General features: G+C 39.4%; 1 protein-coding gene across 5 annotated transcripts in view; it reads left to right on the forward strand.

The window, feature by feature from the left end:
- SH3KBP1 (SH3-domain kinase binding protein 1) overlaps positions 1 to 21,406 on the forward strand; it is a 241,804-nt gene that overhangs the window by 89,984 nt on the left and 130,414 nt on the right. For 2 of the 5 annotated variants that reach the window (XM_015564877.1, XM_006765116.2), the window contains exons 4-7: positions 5,443 to 5,572; positions 6,140 to 6,199; positions 15,459 to 15,533; positions 19,222 to 19,427. In XM_015564877.1, the coding sequence (XP_015420363.1) occupies positions 5,443 to 5,572; positions 6,140 to 6,199; positions 15,459 to 15,533; positions 19,222 to 19,427 (471 nt within the window). Of the gene's footprint in view, positions 1 to 5,442; positions 5,573 to 6,139; positions 6,200 to 15,458; positions 15,534 to 17,752; positions 17,812 to 19,221; positions 19,428 to 21,406 lie in introns of those variants that run through there. The other 3 variants (XM_015564876.1, XM_006765117.2, XM_006765119.2) reach the window with 3 other exon arrangements.

Raw genomic sequence — 21,406 nt, forward strand, 5'->3', positions numbered from 1 at the left:
TTGGGTATGACCTATGAACCTTCAGGGCAGGTATGGAGCATAGGAAGCAGGAGCTGGCAGATACAGTCAAATTTGGTTGACATAAACGTTATAGTGTTGCCCACACTGAACTTTTAAAGAAATACCCTATTCTTCGGTATGGTTTTCTAAGATCATCACATCCCATAGACCAGTGGTTCTCAACCTTCTGGGCCTTTAAATACAGTTCCTCATGTTGTGACCCAACCATAAAATTATTTTCGTTGCTACTTCATAACTGTAATGTTGCTACTGTTATGAATCATAATGTAAATATCTGATATGCAGGATGGTCTTAGGTGACCCCTGTGAAAGGGTCGTTCAACCGCCAAAGGGGTTGCGACCCACAGTTTGAGAACCACTGGCCTAGACAGTTTTCTCACCTGGGAATTATGACAGGACAAAATTTCAGTATCTTGATTCATCAGAATGGTTATCTTGCTGGCTTAATTTCCTATTTGCTTATATTTTCAAGTTGGAATGGTAATAAGGTCTTAGCATAGATCATTTAATAATTTGGAGACCTGTAGATTAGTCTGCAGTAGTTTTGAAGGACAGGACTTTCAAGCACTGCTGAAGGATGTCTGTAAAAGCCCTACAAGAAACCCTTTCCACTATGAGGAAAATCATGGATGTTGCTCTGTCTCATTGGGCAAAGTTTGCTAAAGTCTTAAATAGAAGTTGTATATGTTTTCTTAAGTCATTTCCCTTTAAATTACTCTACACATTTCTCCTTTGAGGGGCTCCCTCTCATGCGGAATAGGCTTATTCTCAGAAGAATAAGGGGAAGGAAGAAAAATAAGCATTCTGTGTATAGAATGTTTTGATCCTACCAGAAAGAGGTAATCAGACAATGAACTACACAGGCATTTAGGACCTAGATAATACTTGTTGATATTTGTCACAACCAGCTTTCTATGTCCCCAAATCAACAAGGATAGTTAGTTAAAGCAACTAAAATGGAAAATAATGTAGGTGTTTATGACTTTAGAAAGTGGTTCCCTTAAAAACTAGAAACAGTTTGATATTTGTTTTTTCCCCTCAGCAATATTCCAAATGTAAACTGTGTCTTAGCACATATACATGAGTTCTAGAAAAGGCAAAATCAATCATGGGTGATAGAAATCAGATTAGTGGTTGCTTGGAAGTGGATTGCCTGGAATGGGACACAAGGGAATTTTCTGGAGTGATAGAAATGCTCTGTATGTTAATAGAGGTATGGGTTTCATGGGTGTATGAATACTGATCAACTTGTACTGTTAAGATCTGTGCATTTATATGAATTATACCTCAATTTTAAAAACTTTAAATACCTATCTTAATATTTCTCTATTATTTTTACATTTTCAAACTACTTTTCGTTCTCATAGGTAAGGTAAATGACCACTATTGAAATTCTCATTTAATTATTTCTGAATAAATTTCTATTGAGATAATTGATGTATAATATTGTATTAGTTCCAGGTGTTCAACATAATGATTTCATACATGTGTATATTATGAAATGATTACCACAATGAATTTTGTTATCATCCATAACCACACAGTTACAATTTTTTCATGTAATGAGAACTTTTAAGATCTACTCTCTTAGCAACTTTAAAATATACAATACAGGATTATTAACTGTTATCACCATTACAACCCCAGAATTTATCAAACTGGAAGTTTGTATCTTGTGGTCATCTTCATTCATTTCACCTACCTTATATCCCCTGCCTCTAAACAATGACCAATCTGTTCACTAACAGGGGTCCTCAAACTACGGCCCGCGGGCCACAGTGTGCATAGGAATTTGTTCATAATTTTTTTAAACTACCGTCCGGCCCTCCAATGGTCTAAGAGACAGTGAACTGGCCCCCTGTTTAAAAAGTTTGAGGACCCCTGATCTATGAGTTTAGGAGGGTTTTTTGTTGTTGTTTTTTGTGGGTTTTTTTAGATTCTACATATAAGTGAGATCATACAGTATTTGTCTTTTTTCTGACTTATTTCACTTTTCATAATATCCTCAAGGAACTAGAAAAGAAGAACAAACTCAGCCCAAAGTTTTTAGCTAAAGTCTTTAGCTAAACTCGCCAAGAAAAAAATAAAGGACTCAGAATCAGAAATGAAAGAGGAGAGGTTAGAACTGATACCACAGAAATACAAAGGATCTTAGGAGACTACTATGAACAATTATACACCAACAAATTGAACAACCTAGAATAAATGGATAAATTCCTAGAAGCATACAACCTACCAAGTCTGAATACATTTTTAGGTAAATTTTAGTAATGTTAAGGTATGTGTTGGTGGAGGAGAACATGAATATGGAGAACGTGGGTATCTACCCCCTTCCATCATTTTTCTTGGGTCAGAAATTATAAGCCTTTAGTAACATCCGTAATTTCCACTTTATTACAAAGGGACACATTTCTTTCTCTCTTTTAAATATAGAAGCATAAACAGGAGCAAGCTCTTTTTCTAAGCAGGGGGTATACAGGCTCTGTATGTTAATTTCTTTGTTGCAGAAACTTCTCAACCAATCTGTCCCGAGGTCCTCAAGCAATATAGGATAGCTGCTCATTAAATATTAGTGAAATTGGGTGGGATACACAGACCTAGGCTTGGCAGTATCTAATTAAGACCAATGGCCAATATAGTCAGGTCCCTTTTGCTCCTCACAGGAAGGAAAAAATCCTCTTGTGAAGCCATTAGGTCTTTGTAGGCCCCATGGAGGTTTCTCCCAATGATTTCTCTGCTATTCATTCATTCATGTATTCATTTATTTATTCCATATTGTAAGGTACTATGCTTTACTCTTTGAATGAATGAACGAATGTGTGAATGAATGAATGTAATCACTCTGGGCTTCAGTGTCCTCATTTTTATATGGGAAGTTGAACTGGAATATCATTGAAGAGGGATAGTGTGAGGGTGAGGATCATTTTTCTCATATATCCAGCCTAAATTTCACAGCCAAAGCAGCAAGCTATAGGAAGAAAAAGTATTGAACAGCCCTCACTGGTACTGAGGCCAGACCCCCCCACTGCCTATGGCGCCTGCAATGGAAAGTGTACCCACCAAGGGATGAGCAGTGTTTTTATTGTCTGCCCCTCTACACACTGTGTGGCTAATGATAGATCTGTGCTATTTCCCTGTTGGCCACTCCTCTCAGACTGTGCTGATAGTGATATAGGCATCTGGAGCTATGGTGAGGTTAAGGCACCCCTGTTTTCCCAGCAGGCAGCCCACCAATTCCGTACATCAGGAGCACTTCCTTCAGGGATCTCGGGCTGGAGCTGCTTATTACTGGGAATAGGAACATTTTAGATACCGTCAAACTGAATCAAATGGAATTGTCCCAGCTGCCCTTTGGTGTCAGGGATTATGCCAGAAACTGCTTATTTGTGGTCCATGCCCTTGGTTTTTCCCTCCTGTCCTGTGATTACAGGAGAAAGGTCATTTTATGGTTCCTTATTCAGGACAACCACAAAGGACCACATGCTACAAATCCTGTGACTCTTTATATTCAGGCTCATGGTGAATCTTCCTAATCATCCTAATCTTATAAAAAGTTCCTTGAAAGAATAATGTGTATCAGTTGACTTGGCATAGAAACATAGAATTATTTAAACTACAATGCTATTAAATGCCGTGATTTGGTATTGAATAGTCATTGGGACTGTTGTGCATGGATGCTGTTGTATGGATTCTTTCCAGAAGATTCTGTGATCATGCAGATATAATCATCACTCTGCAAGTCTATATTCCATAAATTCCCTAACAAATGCTCTAAACACCATTCTGACTGTCTGCATCCCACAGGCTCTACCAGCTTCCCCCTTTCCTGAATGTCTCACACCCCAACCCCTACTTGAATCTGTCTTTGCTACTCTAAGAGGCCAAACTTAATTCTGATTTCTTTTTTTTCTCAAGGCCTTCCTTTAGCATCCCAGATCTCAATGACCTTGATTTTGGGGAACAAGTTTGATTTGTGCCAGGTCATGGAATTTTCTCATCTATTTATCTTGCATTGTTAGTTTTTGGTCACATATATCCTCTCCCCTCTTTAAACCACATGCCCTTTATACCATGATAGAACATCAACTTCTTGAGGGGGAAAATGGCATGTCATGTCCTATACAGTTATGTGTCCCCAGACCCTAGTGTAGAATCATAGTACATCTATCTCTAACACCGATCAAATGTATTAATTGTCCTTATTATACAGATAGGAAAACCAGGGTTCAGTTTGGTAGGAAATTTGAATAAAGTAATATAACTGCTAAGTTTCAGGATAGTATGTGAACTGGGCTTTTCACTCAATATTATTTTATTGTTTCAGTTATTTCAGTTTTTAAATTGTATGTATTGATTGAGTAGGTAATGTTCACAGTGGTAAAAAAATTCAAAGGTTCTAGGTCTCTCTCTGTTCTACCACACCACTGGTGACTTAATACTTGCTTATTCTCAAAATGCCCTGTTATTTTCCTCCAAGAAGCCAGCTTGCTATTCTTACTTCTGGTGTTCTGTTAGTGGCTCCATAACAAAATTTTATTTAACCCTTTTCTTGCTTGTCCAGTTAATTGGTCACTAAAGACCAGCTCATACCTCAAAGGGCCTTCAAATCTGTACCTGCCTTCTTCATTCTTGCTGCTCCACCAGTTCCAGACTTCACTCCCCCACCAGATCACTGTAGTTTGGCTGCCCTTCCTTCACCCTATTTCAGTTCATCTCAGGGTAATCTAGGACCTGTCAGAAACCTCCAGGGAGTCCTTCCACCTTCCCATTGAGTTCTTAGCTCGGGGATTAACTGTTTTTGTTAGACTGTCTAGTTAGTTTCATAGTCTGGGAAGCCATTCTAAGTTTTTAGATAATGGTTTTAAATGCATAAAATTAAACACATAAGATTATAAAGAGAACCATTTATAGTGAGTAACTATAAAACTATTTTAAAAGCAAATTTTGATATAGTAACCTATGTGGAATTCCTTATTGTATGTAAGAAGTAATTTCTCATTAATACATTAAATAACAAGGTCTCCTAGTAGGTGTGACACTGCCACCATTTCCAAGTAGCAACGAGCACAAACGATATCTTGAGATACTCATAGCATGTATGATGTGACATGAGAACAACTGTGATGTGTTTGGTCATGAGTCACAGGTCCTTCTGTTACCTTTGTAATAAAAGGAAATTCCAAATTTCAAATTTGAGGTTAGTGAAAATAATTCTTTTCTACTGTGTTTATGCACCCCAAGTTAAACCCCCCTTTCTGAATCTGAATCTCAAGGCTCTATCGTCTGCTTTCTGGTTCCTTGTTAAAGTGTAAGCTTTGAGTCCTTTAGCTACGCCTGTGTGGGCTCTGCACTCTGCACCACACAGATGGGAAAGGAAACTAACCTGACCCCTGCTTCTCTGTTTGGTTCCCATCTGCACAGGTAGAAGAAGGATGGTGGGAAGGTGTTCTCAATGGAAAGACTGGCATGTTTCCTTCCAACTTCATCAAGGAGCTGTCGGGAGAGTCAGATGACCTCAGCATTTCCCAGGATGAGCAGCTCTCCAAGTCAAGTAAGGATGTCCCCACCACCATGCAGGAAAGGGTGGGGACACCAGCGGGTGGTACTTCTGCCTCCCCTCTGCTCTGTAGCCTATGCCAAGCAGTTACGACAAAAGCTCACAAATATATTTTGGTTATGCTGCCTTAACCCATGTGGTGTATTAAGTTTATCATTGTACAGGTGTGACCTGCATACCTTTATGTGTGTGCAGACGCACACCCTGTCTCTGGATTGGTGACTGTCAACATTCATGCCATAGTAATACTTTCTCATGGGTGACCCACGTGGCTGTGCCTTCATATACTTCTAGAGTGTCTGTCCCTCACTGCAAGTTGGTAATTATTTCTAAATGAAGCAAATGAGATTGCTATATTTCTCAGCATCCCTTGAAGAACTTGGAGAAGAATGGCACAAACATACACAAATCATTGGTGGTGAGAAGTCCTGTGTTTGGGACGAGTGCATGCCAGTTCCCTTAAAAGTATGATGAGACAGCTGAAAGCCTAGCCTCATGTTGGGTGAGCATGCATGTCCTTCTGCAATGGTGAGAACGAACTCCAGGTCTTTCTTTCTCCAGGGCCTGAAGCTCTCCTCCCTCCAGCTTCTCTGCTGCCCTTTCCAGCTCACGGAGCAAAAGGTCAGGACCGGGAAGCTTTGTTCTCCCAGTCGCTAACCCAACTTCCTGCGTGGGTGTCTGTGTATCTCTTGTGCCGTCTTGAGCCAAGGTCATGAGCATGAATGTCATGAGGTTTGACTGTGTCATAGTGGCAAGGCACTACCTGACAAGAGGAGGACAGCTCCATCCTGTCAAAATAATTGTTAAACAGCTTTCTTTTCCACTTGGAAAAATCTCTCTTGAGTGGAGTTCTCAAGTTAGTTGTGTTTCTTTTATTTAACCAGTAGCATGATTGCACAAGTTTCCAATTTGGAGGTAAAGCTATTTCCAGAGAGGTGTTCAGGCAACCTCCTTTACTTGGTGCCTCAGCAGCTCATCATCCATAGAAGCAGCAGTGCTGGCTGGTTGGCTCGGTGGCTTTAGCTACACCCTTTCCATCTACTTCCAAAGCCTGGGACCCCTCACCCCTGAACCCCATTTCTATCCTTGGATCTATGGTAGGAAGGTCACAAGGTAATTTGGAGCAAATGAAGCATCTTTGAGTTTTTGCTGCCTTCTCTGGCTTGGGAAGAGGGGGTTCTCTGCTAATATGGCTCAACTGATGAGTATGATCAGGAGAGCAGAAAGTGTCCTTGACCCCATGATAGAGTGGGATTTGCTTATAGCTCCCAAAGTACAGATTAGAATTCTAACTGCCTGGTGCTTTTTTTGTATACTGGAATAGTATTGTACCTGGTAGTTGAGTTCTATAATAACAATACCATACCTTAGGGATGTTGTTGATTAAATGGGCTTTTTTTTTTTTTTTTTAGGGAGGACCAGATTGGGTCATTATATCACTATTTCTGTGGGGAAGTGCATTATGAGTTCCAATAGCAATAATGTGCATAAAACACCTCACTCATACAAGGCCCGCCATAAATGGTTATTCTCATTGTTAATCATTATAAACTTTTGGTACATAATCAGTATTTTGAGGCTGCTTACACTCTGCTTGGTACCATGTTTACTGAAGTGTTGTCTGTATTTGGAAATTACTTGCGGATTCCTCTACTGATGCAGAAAAGGAGGTCGGGGGAGGTGTTGGGCAATCTTTTTTGGAGAACCCTGACCTCTTAGTATCCAGCCATGATTGTGATGCTCTAGTTAGTTTAGGTAGTCTGGGAAACCATTCTCAGTTTTGCCTCTTGTATTTTTGAAACTATTGAAATAAGCTGTCCTGTTACTACAGGTCAATAATATGGACATTTAACATTGCTCAGCCCAAAGCACACAGTGCTGGGATTTCTGGAGCAGGCAGGAGGTTAGGAGGCTGAAAGGAATGGTCTCCCCAGTCACGTAGCTTTCCTTCACATGCTTGCAAGAGGCTGCTTCTCTTGTAGAGACTGCCTTCCCCAAAGCTCACAAAACTCATTCAGTTCAAAGCCTTCCATTTCAGGACCAAGAGATCCCATTAATTTCAGCAGCCACATTTAGTTACCCTGGAATCTGTCCCTTGTTGAGGGGATTTCAGGTCCTGAAGAGCATGGTATTCTAAGAAAGGTGGATGCTTCTGGTAAGAATTACTTTTATTATATATATATAAAGAAGAGGGCCCATCTACCTATCTCTCTCTCTCTGTGTCCCTATCTATTCATCAATCCTTCCTTCTCTCTTCCCTTCTTTCCTCTCTTCTATTCATTCAACCTTTTTTTTGAGTCCTGTTGTTACCAAGACACTGTATAAGGCATTTAAGATATATAGAGACAAATCAAATCTCCGCCTTCAGTCAGCTCACATTGCAGAAAAGGGGTAACACAAATCAGCAGAAGTTCAAGAAAATGCCTCAGGTGCTCTGCTAGCTGGGTGTCTGAGGATACAAAGACTGAAGGCCAGCCCCATGGGGTTGTGGGGATGATGATGGTCACAAAGGGCTTCATAGAAAAGCAGTTGTGGTAATAATGTCCCTATGGTTTGCTAAATTGGAATAATCTTCTGAAAGAGAAAAAAAATAGCATCTGTCAGTGTTTGACAGGGTTTTCAGTAGCCATTTATTCTCTGATGTTAAAATGTATACAATCACATCAGGTCACATACAGAAATTACGTATACCAGTAGGGTTTGTCTAAGTGGAAACTTTGATTTTAGAGTGAATCTTCGTATTCCCTACCCTCAGGGAATAGTGTTAGTAGTTTTGATGTGGTTTGCTTAAAAAAAACCAACCACTTTTGGAATATTTATAGATTCACAGGAGTTACAAAAAACTGATTAGGGAGGCCCTGTGTGCCCTTTACCCAGTTTCCCCCAGGGATAACATCCTGTATGACTATAAAAATACATATTTATTGTTATTATAGAACTGAGAAAGACAAATGTAGTAATGCCCAAAAGACATCTAGCTTTTTATTGTGGTGTAAGCTAAACTGTACCTAATCAAGGTCTTTGTTAGATCAGACCACATAATACTCTTCAATTACAATTACTTTTCACAGAGATTACTTAACTGATAACATGGATCTGGGAGTAAGTTAAACTCCTAATGTTAGTGTCATTCTGATAATTTTTAGAGATCCTAATGGCATATAAAAATCCTCTTAATGTAAATGTTAGCAGATATTAGTGTGGGGTTTTAAAGACAGATGAAATCTTTATCCTGATATATATGAAGAAACCTTTGAGTACAATCTATTCTTGTATATTTCTTTCACACAGACAGACACACACACACACACACACACACACACACACACACACACACACACACTTGTGCACATACTTATTTGGTATTTGTACTCTTCACATTTCGACTTCCAGATAGTATTTAAGGATAGTTATTCAGTTGAATTTTGTCAACCAATGGATGAATGTAGTAGAAAAAAACGTTGCATTAGATTTATAAGGAAGTGTGCCAAGACATCTTGACACATGATAGGAGTTCACTGAATGCTTGCTGAATCCTGTCTTACTCTGAGGAGAGGCATTTTTATTTTTGAATGACAGGTGCTAATTGCTTGAGCTTGCTTTTCTTTTACCCTGATATTTTTTTGTTATGGTTGTTGGTTATGAAAAATCTCTAAAATTTCGATCTTTGTTCAGGGTAATTTAATCTATCAAGGAAAGTGTTACAGCACTTGTATTGGTTGATATATTGTTTTAAATATTTAGCTTGATAAGAAAATTCATTGTTATGTAGTAGCAGAAACTTTTTGCTACATAATTAAATTTGAAAACATCTCTACCTATAGAACCTTAATGGTGCTCTTTAAAAAGATTTTTGTAAACTTTTTTGTTTGTTTTAAGTCTCCTTCCATCACCATTTATCCACTCATACCCTTTTCTACATACCCCCATGATCTTTTTATTATAGAAAATTTCTAACATGTATACAAGTCTAGATAATTTTATAATGAACCCCTGTATGTCCTTCACCCAGCTTTAGCAATTATCAATATGGCCAGTTGGTTGCATTTATACCACTACACAATCCTCCCATGTATTGTTTTGAAGAAAACCCAGATATCATATAATTTTTCCATAAATACAGTCATGGGCTACATAATGACATTTTTGTCAATGAGGGACCACATAAACAATGGTGTTCTCATAAGATTATAATGGAGCTGAATGGAAGGATATGTAGTTCAGGACAATTTTTCTTCTTTAACAGGAGCACTATCTGTGGGGCATGGTAGTAGATTCTCACTCGTAGCACCTCAATTTTGAGTGTACCAAGTACTTCTCACTGACCTGTTTCAGCACAGAAGAGCCTGTCCCACCCAGCACTACATATTCAGACGGCTATACAGCCCTCCCATATTTAGTTTGGTGGTGTTCAGAGTACATGGCTGTAAATTCTTTGTTGAGGACCTAAGATCCTGTATAAGGACACAGGTCCATAGGAAATAACAGGCAGTAAGTGGCGCTGACACTTGAGTAAAAGCTTTCTGTGGTGGCGTGGGGCCAGCCTGGCCCTGCACTTTGTAAATGTTTTGGCCATGACAGTCCCCTATGTTCCTTTATCTCGCCATCTTGATTTTCTTATTCCTACTGACCCTCGGGGCACCTTTCACTCCCTCCTGACAGTCATGATGATGATGATCTAGGCTGTAGCCAGTTTCTCCTCAATATTTTCAGTCAGCCCAGCCCACACTCCTGTCCATGGAGCAGTATTGACAGCTTCAGCCGTCCCATTTCTGACCCTGTTGGAGGAGAGCAGAGGGAGGGCTAGTGGGACTGTGTTTATAAACTCTCCAGTAGTGGACAACAATGTCCTAGGCTTTCACATTCACTCACCTCTTGCTCACTGGCTCACCCAAAGCAACCTCCAGTTCTGCAATTTCCATTCATGTTAAATGCCCTATACAAGTGTACCATTTTTAAACTTTTAGACCAGTGGTCACCAACCTTTCGGACCTCACAGACCACCAGTGGTCCATGGACCACCAGTTGGCGACCGCTGTTTTAGACCATATTTTTACCACACCTTTTCTAGGTTTAGTTACACACATACCACTATGTTATAGTTGCCTATAGTATTTAGTAGAGTAACATGCTGTACAGGTTTGTAACCTAGGAGCAATAGGCCACTATACCATATATAGTAGGCTCTTCTCAATGTGGGCAAGTGCACACTATGATATTCACACAATATCAAAATCACCTAATTATACATTTCCCAGATCTATCCCTGTCATTAAGCCACACATGACTGTATTTCAATATGTATCAATAAAAGGGTGTCTTAAAATATTGTTATCGCACCAAAAATAATGGCAACTTCTTTAATGTAGTTAAATATACAATCAGTGTTCACTTTCCTCTAATTATCTTCTATTTTTAATACAATTTGTTAGTTTGAATCTGTATCCAAAGAAGGTACATACACTGTAATTTGTTAATATGTTTCAAGTCTCTTTGAATCAATTTTCCTCCTCCTTGTCTCTTTTTTTTTCTTAAACTGAGATCCTTTGTCTATTAGTTTCCCACTGTCTGCCTTTGCTGATTTCATCTCTGAAATGTCATTTACTCGATATACTTATAAATTGATAATTAGATCTAGGGGCTTGATTAAATTCAAAGTATATACATATGGTGTCCCCAAAAAATGTATACACTTAACAGCTCATAGCTCAATTTTGAAATGAAATGTATTTTAATAAGCACTGCCTTTACAATTATTCAAAGTGTGTGTATATATTTTTTTGGGACACCATATATATTTCAAAACTGCTTCATAAGTGGTAATGTATAGTCTATCTGGAGGCTCATAATGTCTGGCTGTCTTTCTTTTTGAATGTTAGTAATCGCTGATGATTATCACCCAGATCTGTTTATTCATTAGGGCTTGCAAAATGATGCCAATAAGGAATTTTTAAAAGGATGAAATGGACTCCGATGTGACTGATCCATAGTGGGAAAAATTTGAGTAAATTAGGTTTTTTAAAAATAAAACATCCAAGTGGTTACAATAATAGTGCAGGCAGAATCTTATGTTAGGAATGGAAGGGAATTTAGAGATCACGGTCTGCTATCAGATGAGAACACTAAAACCCAATGAAAGTAAGTCCTGGGTGTGTGGCCTGGCTTATGAGCGATGAGGCCATAGTTACATGCAGGCCTTCCACACACATTGGCATTGCCTCCATTATGGCTTGTATTCACCCGCTCACTGAACATATGATAAATTTAAAATCTCAGTACAGTTTAGCTTATTTCTTCTTTTTGTCCCAGATCATGATTAATTACCTTTTCAGTTACAGTTTTGTACATGCTAGTATTGACTAAATAATGTGAAATAGAACTGATTATAAATTATATTGATACTAGAGGCCTGGTGTATGAATTCATGCACCAGTGGGGTCCCTTAGTCTGGCCTGTGGGATCGAGCTGAAACCTGCTCTCCATCATCCCCCAAGGGGTCCTGGATTGCAAGAGGGTGCAGGCCAGGTGGAAGGACCAGACCAGTGCACGATCGGGGCCGGGGAGGGACACATGGGAGGTTGGCCAGCCAGGGAGGGATTGCAGGAGGGCTCTAGGGCGTGTCCGGCCCCTCTCAATCCCAATTGGCAGGACCCCAGCAGCAAGCTAACCTACCAGAGTGTCTGCCCCCTGATGTTCAGTGCACATCATCGTGCACATCATCGCGACTGTCGACCGGTTGACTGTCTGCCCCCTGGTGGTCAGTGCACGTCATAGTGAGGGATTGAGCAGCCTTAGCATATCATTAACATATTACGCTTTGATTGGTTGAACGGTTGACACTTAGCATATTAGGCTTTTATTATATAGGATTATATTATTATATCAAATTATAATCAGAGCATATCCTGAATCTATAAAATTTGTTTAAACTTAGAGGCAAAGAAATCCAGATATGACTATTGTTTAGTTTCAATTTCATACATATTTTCTTCACATTTAATATATAAATGTGTCATGTCTATTTCTAACATCCTTATTATATTATTTAATTTCTTAGGTTCTAAAATAACTGTCATAACACTGAAAAGTATTTGTTAGGTTTTTTTTTTTAAATAAAAGCCATCTTTTAGCTACAGAAACAGTTTCAGTTATTTTTTATAATTTTCAGAGAGGAAAAACTTTGCATTTTCTCTCTATAACAATTAACAACCATGAGATTTCAGCTTGAATTGACTTTCTTATTTTCCTTAATTCTTTAGTTTTAAATTTTAGGTCTTGATACTTTAGTGACTTGTCAAGCTAAGACAGAGATGGAGATGGCCTTTTAAAAGCTCAGGGTAAACCACCCCCATAATATACAAATACTGTATTTCATTAGCTATAAGAAATGGATTGCTCAGTGCCCCTTGCCTATAAAAAGTAAGGCCAGGCTGACAAATTCCACTCTGTGTCATCACTAGACTTTCTTTTCTTTTTAATATTAGATAATATTTGTTTTGTCTATGATTTATTAGCAGTGATGAGCAATTAGTAAATTGCTAAAAAAGAGTTCTAAGCAAAATTAGATACTAGCATAAGCATAGGATTTTGTGTTGAAATTTTAAAGTTCTTTTTACAGTGTTTGCTGCCTTCAAGTGCTAATATTTAGTAGTGGCTGGAGGGTGTTTCTCCCAATAAAACAAACAGCATTCACATTCATGAACTTTCCAGTTGCTTACCTCTTTTGCTTTTTAGATCAAATGCGTATCTCACCCACGCCTACCCCAGGCTCCATTGACCTTACTGCCAGTGCATGGGGAACTTTGCAGAAATGCTTGGCCATTCAGAGACATCAGGGTCATGGTCTACTTCAGTGACTCTCAGACTCGGTCCCGGGGAAGAACATAGGGAAACTCTGTTGTACTTGGAAGAACTTTACTGAAATACTGATTTCTTTTTCATATACTTACCTTTTCTGACACTGAAAAGACTTTTGGTTTTTTTTATTGTTTTATTGCTTAAAGTATTACAAAGGGTTGAAAAGACTGTTACTGTTCAGTTTTGGAGCTCACAAAATATCTGTATTCCTTAGGAGTAATTTTGACTTAATGACTGAAGTTAAACAGAATAAAAAATTTCCCAAATAAAAACTAGTCACTGTTACTTGCTCTGCTTTTGTCATCAAAGTCCTCAAGAGCTGCAAGTTTACCAAGAACATTTGAAACATTTGTTTCTTTGGATTATTCTTAAATAGCCAGTTATTTGAATTTCTAAGTGTTTGCCTTAGTTGGATGGAGCACATATATCAAAAAGGGCAGATTTCAAAACAAAGGTGTACCACCATGCCTGTAGGACATGGAAATTAGAAATACCTGATTCTACTTAAGTTGTTGGTCTGATCTTTCACAATCCCTTCACGTATTAGGACTGACACTATGGTTCCTATTAGGAGTTCCCGTTTTCTTAATGAGTATTTCTAAGAAGTGAGAAAAGTTGCTCTCTTCCATCTCAGTTCTTTCTGTCTCTCTGTAAGTGTAGCCAGCCTTTTTACCCCCTCAGACTTACTATAAAGCTGTATTACTGGTTTCCGGTCGATATTTAGCTTACAAACCATAATAGAGCTAATTTCTTGGGTAATTTAAAGTAATGCATTTATTAATAGAGTTTGCCTTTAGCAAATCAAGTTACCTGCTGGTAGTATTCTCTGTAGGGCATGTAAACACACGTAGGAGCATGCGCACGTGTGTGTGTGTGTGTGGGTGTGTGTGTGTGTGTGTACACAAAGTGGAGTGGCATATGTGTATGTTCTGTGTACTTACTCATGGTTCCACAGAGATTTGGGTTTTAGCCATGTGTCCAATTTTATGCTATTGATAACTTCTATTTTTAATAACAAAAAAAGAGTGACATTTGACAGTGGGTGAGTCCTATGTCCTCATGCTTGAATATACTAGTAGTCTCATGACTGATATGGTGAAACCTCAATTAAGATGTTTAAAGAAATAGGGTTTTCTGAAGTCCTTGGTGCTAAACAGAAAACCCCTTATATCAGGGGTCCTCAAACTTTTTAAACAGGGGGCCAGTTCACTGTCCCTCAGACTGTTGGAGGGCTGGACTATAGTTTAAAAAAAAAAACTATGAACAAATTCCTATGCACACTGCACATATCTTATTTTGAAGTAAAACAAAACAAAACGGGAACAAATACAATATTTGTATTTGCATGTGGCCCGCGGGCCATAGTTTGAGGACTCCTGCCTTATATCAACATGGATGCCACTATTGGTTTCAGACCTCACTGGTGAAAACCCCCCTCTAGTAAATTAGTACATTTTCTTGATTAAAGGTACTGAGGGTGATAAATATATTTTAAAGAAAATGTCATGCCTTTAGAATCTTGCAGTCATGAATATCAGTTTGTATCATGCAGGGACTTAGGGTTAGAAGATAAAAGATGATGGGCCTGAATCTATATTGTGCTTGGGTCATATTCTCCAAAGAGAAGATAGTGCTGTACAATTGAGTTAATTAAGGACTCCAATTAATTGGATTCATTCTGGTTAATTGAGGTTTGCCTATTCTTGAATTATAATGTTGAAATGGCTTCCAGGTTTAAATGGAGCATAATCTACATGCCAGTCATGTGCAGAGGCAAGCCCTAGTTCTGGGGCCTCATGATTGTGTATTGTGGTTGCATGGGGACTTTGGGCTCATTCTGTAACATTCTGAAATTTTGCCTAATGGTCTCTAATTAAGTTTGCGGATGAAGCTCTTGCAGTGGATTCATTGAAGGCAAGTTCAGTTAAAGATTCTTCCTCTTCCTTCCTTTGCCATCATTTGCTCCCCCTTCCCCCTTCTCTTGTTTTTTTCTCTCCCCTTCTCTTCTCTCATTCACTGTCAGGAAAGACTACCTTTGAAGGGACAATTCTGTACCGAGCTGCACCGGGAAAGACGGAGGGCCACAGACGTTATTACAGTGAGTGACCTTAACAGCAGGAGGCAATTGTAAAGATAAGATCTGGGTACTTGTGGTTTTTGATGCAGCTGCACTTTCCCGAGCTGCTCATGCTTCTGCCAAGTGTCTGTGAATTTCTGGTCCAAGGACATGGACTTATTTGTCTAAGATAAGTGCCATCTCCTTGGTGTATGCTACAAGAGCTTTCCCACCACCATCCCCTGGTGCTTTCTTGTTTGCTTTGTGCCTCTATCATGTGTGTGACATAGATGCATGAACCATGCGTGCAGAGAAGCAATCGGTAGCATTTGTCATGCATATGTATTTGTACCGGTATCTCTGGGCCTCGGGGGTGGTGTAAGATGGCTTCCTGTGGAGATGTCAACCACTTATGGTCATTGGAAACAAATAAACCATTTTTCCATTGTGTGGTTCAAAGAAATAAAAATTTGGCATGAAAGTCCATGCCAGAAATGATTATTTCGCTTTGCTCATTCAGCCAATCACCACACGGCAGACTTCTTTGGCTGTACCAATGTGTAGCCTTTTGTGTTGTGAAATAAAGCTGCCGAAAGTTGAGAGGAAGGAAATGAATGTGATTAATGGATTACTCTTGTGAAGCCCTTAGGACAGTTCCTGCCACACAGTAAGCACTATTCATGTGAATTAAACATAAATCAAAATAGCCCATAGGTCTGAATTGATCAGTGCTGGAATATTAAGGTAAATTACACAAAAGTGGACAGTTATGTGATGGGCCAAAGCAAATTTGAGGAGACTTTGTTCTTCTCCACCTTGAAGGAGAGACACTCACCTTAATGTGCATGTACACATATGCATACGTACATACATCTATGGAAGTTGAAAGAGAAGGTTCAGATGAGAACACCAAAATTGTGCTTCTCAGACTGTCTGTGGTGGAGTGTATTTTTATTTCGGTTCCCAGGTGGACAGATACCTGCTTCTGCTGTACATGACTTTACTGTGCCCACACTGCCCTACCTGGCTCTCACCGCAGGCATTTGATAGACTGAGATGGATCTATGCCTGTTCACCTACATGAATCCACTGCCCACATCTGGAAGTCAAACCAGTACCTCACTGTGTACCAGTAATGAGCCTTTCACAAACTGGCCCCAATATGCAGATGACACTAGGTTGTATTGCCTGAGAGTGTCACCTGGAGTTCTGAGTGTGACACAGGAACATTTTATAGGATAGTGTATGTAATGGGAACCAGTAGCTAAAAGATGCTGTACCAAACAGACATGAAAATGAAAATTCACCTTTTCCCCCTTCCAACCAGAAGGAACTAGACTTCACCAACCCAGGGATTCAGATATTTAATTTACATAGTTAAGGTTAATCGAAGCAGGCTGCCAGAATTTCTGGAAGAAAAATCTGCCGTGTGTTTCCTTCCCAGTTCATGCTTGTGTGGTTGAATGACCATGCAATCTCTCCCTGTGTAATATAAAGAGTATTTCTCACAGTGGTTAATATAAAGTTATTAAGATGAGTCTGGAAGTCAGCAAATTCCTGAAACCAGAAGCTCTGTGAAATCAGGATGGCAGTGATTGAAAATATTATGGTCCTAGCTAATGAGGAATTATAGAAGAAGCCTTCAAATTTTTCTTTTTGAAGAACTAAAACAGCCTTGCCCTAATCCATTTGCCCCAGCTGCCTTCTGGTGGTGGTGGGTGTGGGGGGTGGGGGTGGTTGTGGTTGGGAGGATGGTGGTGATGGTTTCATTTCACTAACCATTTCTTTATTCTACCCTCAAATGGTTCTTTCCAAACCAGAAGAGAATATATAAGCCATTTATCACAAAGGAAGAATCCATACAGTAAAATGAGAACATTTTACAGGGGAAATTACACACACATCATTTAGACTCAAAAATTATATCTCCAGCAGGGATATTTCTAAAAACAATAAACAAATGGATTGCTAATCCAGGGGATGTCCATGTTTGCACACTCAAATCCAGCCCTGTAACTTGCACCCGACCCCTTGTCGTGGGCTATTCTCATTGTTTTGCCCTCTTTTCTTCATAAGTGCTATTCTTTAGTTAATTAAAATGTACCCCATGGATCTTCCTCCCCCCTCCTTTTTTGGCTTATAAATCCCATTTTATTGAAAACGGTGCCAACATGCACAGCCATTGTTTTAAGGATTTGATTTTGAAACTTGTTAGCAATTTATAATGACCTTTCTATATTTTGTCTGTTTTCATTTAACAGTTTCTTCCTGCACTGAGACTTCTTTATTTGAATGACTTCAACATTTTATGACATTTTATGTGAGCAATTATTTGGTGTATCATTCTTATGTACTAGGAGACCACCTTACCTATAGAAAGATAATGCACGATTGGCTAATAGAGAGCAAAATTTGATGGTGTACTTTCATTCCAAGGGCATGGTTGTCATCAGGAGATATATAGTAAATGTTCAGGAGCTATCCTATGCATCTAGAGCAATGGTTCTCAACCTTCCTATTGCCGTGACCCTTTAATACAGTTCCTCATGTGGTGACCCCCAATTTCATTGTTACAAATTGAACATAATTAAAGCATAGTGATTCATCACAAAAACAATATGTAATTATATATGTGTTTTTCGATGGTCTTGGGCGACCCTTGTGAAAGGGTCATTCGACCCCAAAGGGGTCGCGACCCACAGGTTGAGAACACTGATCTAGAGGCTTTTAGAGACAGGTTTAATGGCATACTTTAGTATTCCATTAACTATCCTTTGAATCCTGCCCTTTGATAGCATCACTGATGTACCAATCATCAAAGTAAGAATATATACCCAGAAATTAACTAGAAACAAATAGGCTCTTCCTTTTAGGAACATGGTTGTGGGCAGAGCCTGGGGAAAAAAGAATCTGGGGAGGTAAGTGTCCATGTTGTCTTGCTGATAACTATCTTGTGACTTCCAACACATGCCCCAAGAGGTCAAAGGAAGGGTTCTTCTTTGGAAAGGAGTTCAGCATTGGAGAAGTGATGGTATTAGAGGGAAGATGAGCTTGGGGGATTCTGGCCTTTGGGAGGGCAGCTTCCATTTTCTCTTTAACAAACACAATCATCTTGTCAGTCTCAATGTCAAGTTTGGTTTAATGCTTTCCTAGAGAAACATGTCTGTGTACATTTATTCCTTGTGAAGCCATCCAAAGAGATTTAATTCTTTAGCAGTCATAATTTTGTGTGATTTCTTTAATTGCTAATTTGTTTAAATGGCTTTAGCTTTACAGTTTCCCTTTAGGAAATGTTACTTTCATTGCTAATTGCTAATTGACATGAGTCATAGAGATTGGAGATACAGTATGTGGTACTGAATGGGCAGGGAGGTGAGGAGGGGCGGGAAAAGTTGCTATTGCACCGACTGTAGCAAAACACATTTGAATAAGAACCAGGCTCTGGCTGAGCAGAGGTAAAATGTCACATTTACAAAGAGATCATCTTTGAAATGAGATTTTCTGCAAGTGTTGATTCACTTTGTAAGATTAAAGGGTGAGGCAGAGATATCAAACAAAAATCAGAGCTACCCAAACCAACATATGCAACACTAAATGAAAAAACCCAAGTGCAAGTTATCCTGTACCCAGGAACAATTTTAGTGGTGGTTCCTGGCTGGCTGTGAAGAGTTTCATGGCTATGACTGCTTTTCTGAGCTATTTCTCTCCTGCTCCCCCCTCCTCTTCACAGGTTTAAGGGAAACCACAGGCTCTGAGAGTGATGGAGGTGACTCGAGCAGTACCAAATCGGAAGGTGCCAATGGGACAGTTGCAACTGCAGCAATCCAGCCGAAGAAAGTTAAGGGAGTGGGTTTTGGAGATATTTTCAAAGACAAGCCAATAAAGCTGAGACCAAGGTCGATTGAAGTAGAAAATGACTTTCTGCCGGTGGAAAAGGTACGTTCAACAGTTTCTCTTTCATTTCAACTTAATGTGGAGTATCCAAAAGTCTTTGTAGGGTATGGTGTCTGAGATGTCCTGCGCCTCCTTTGGGGTTCCAGTGTTCTCAAATACTAGCCGCTCCCCTTTACACATAATCCCTCTGTGGAAACAGCTTTCCTCCAAAGGCTCATGCTTGAATTTGCTGCTGCTTTTCTTTTTATTAATTTAAATATTATTTTTCAATTACAGTTGACATTCAATCTTATTTTGTATTATTTCAGGTGTACAGCATAGTGGTTAGACAATTATATAATTAACCAAGCCATCCCCCAATAATTCAAGTATTCATCTGGCACCATACATAGTTATTGCAATAGGTGATCAGTGCTTGTCATAGCGAGCAGTTGAGCGGCCTTAGCATAGCATTAGCATATTATGTTTTCATTGGTTGAATGGATGACCATACTATTAGCATATTAGGCTTTTTTTATATAGGATATTCCCTATGCTGTACTTTACATCTTAGTGACTATTCTGTAACTACCAATCTACTTCTCAATCTCTTCACCTTTGTCTCCCAGTCCCCCATCCTCTCTTCCCTCTGGCAAGCATCAGTCTGTTCTTTGTGTCTATGAGTCTGTTTCTATTTTGTTTGTTCATTTACTTCATTCTTTTAGTTTTACCTGTAAGTGAAATCATATGGAATTTGTCTTTCTCTGACTGGCTTATTCCACTTGCTGCTGCTTTTCTTACTGATCTCCTAGCTCTGGAATGTTTCCCAGTTTGACTTTTCAAATGGACCAGCACTTCTTCATTTTTCTCCCCAGAGAAGACCCTTATGCCTAGACCCAGCTAAACAGATGGCCTTGATATTTTTCAGGCAACCCCCAATCTCTCTCCTCTACTTGTACATTTCTCTGATACTTTGTGCTTGGAGGTGTTGCCTGGTTCTGCAGTAGAGGAAAGAGGTTGTGCATTTTTTCTTTAGGAGCTAGGTGGGAATGATTTCGGACTGCCTAAAGGAAGTCTCCCGCATGTGTGAACGATGGTGACTCCCTGGGTTGTTACCATCAGGAAGCTGGCTTTTTCCTTCTGCCTTTGGTTCTGGGTTGGCGTTAAACACTGTGTTGCTGCTGAGTACGCGGTTGCCACAGCAACACACCCAGAACCATCATACTTGTGGCTGTTAATGACGTCTACTGTGGTACACTTCTAAGCACCATAGCCTTGCTTAGGATTTGATAAATACGATGGAATTTTCCAGATTGTAATAAGCTACACTTGTGCTGTGCTTGAGGAATGTTTGTTAATTTGATTTAGTGCTGAACTGTTTGCTTTGATGTTTGTGCCAGCAGGCTTGAGGGATAGGGCATTGGCAAGATTTCTAATGCAGGTTTATTGGTAGGTTTTAAATATTGTTCATTTTTCGATGAGAAGAAATTTTTAAAGTTGCATCATCTTCTGCAGCTGTAGAACTTTCATCCACTTCCCTCCCCACTACTTCCCAGCAACCATGCCTGGTGTCATGCATTAGAAACAGAATCTGAAAAGGAAACTTTTGGACATTTAATACCATCAATAGATATTCACCTAATACCCTATTAGAAGAAGGTGGAAAGGGCAGATGTTTAGAAATGAAAGACTTTCATTTAAACTCTTCTTTTGTTGAATTTCACTAAGCCAGTATTGTTTCTTTAAGTAATCAAGTTCGTAGTATCCCAGCTTGTGAGCTCATTTCAATTTCACATGGTCACTTTGAGATTCCTGTAAATATTTACAAAAGAGCAAGTTCCCATCTTGGGAAGGAATGATGTATGCAGTTTTTCTTCATTTCCTTCTAGTAATTGAAATGACCCTGACCATTGACTCAATGCCCTTCCCTCACTTAATCTATCCCAGCCCCCTTTCTCTTCCTTAAACCTGCCACACACACTCCCACTTGAGGACCTTTGCCACAGAGTGCCTGGACACTCTACTTCCACCTGCCCATCCAG

Source organism: Myotis davidii, unplaced genomic scaffold (assembly GCF_000327345.1).
Source record: "Myotis davidii unplaced genomic scaffold, ASM32734v1 scaffold161, whole genome shotgun sequence".
In the NCBI taxonomy this organism is placed as follows: Eukaryota; Metazoa; Chordata; class Mammalia; order Chiroptera; family Vespertilionidae; genus Myotis; species Myotis davidii.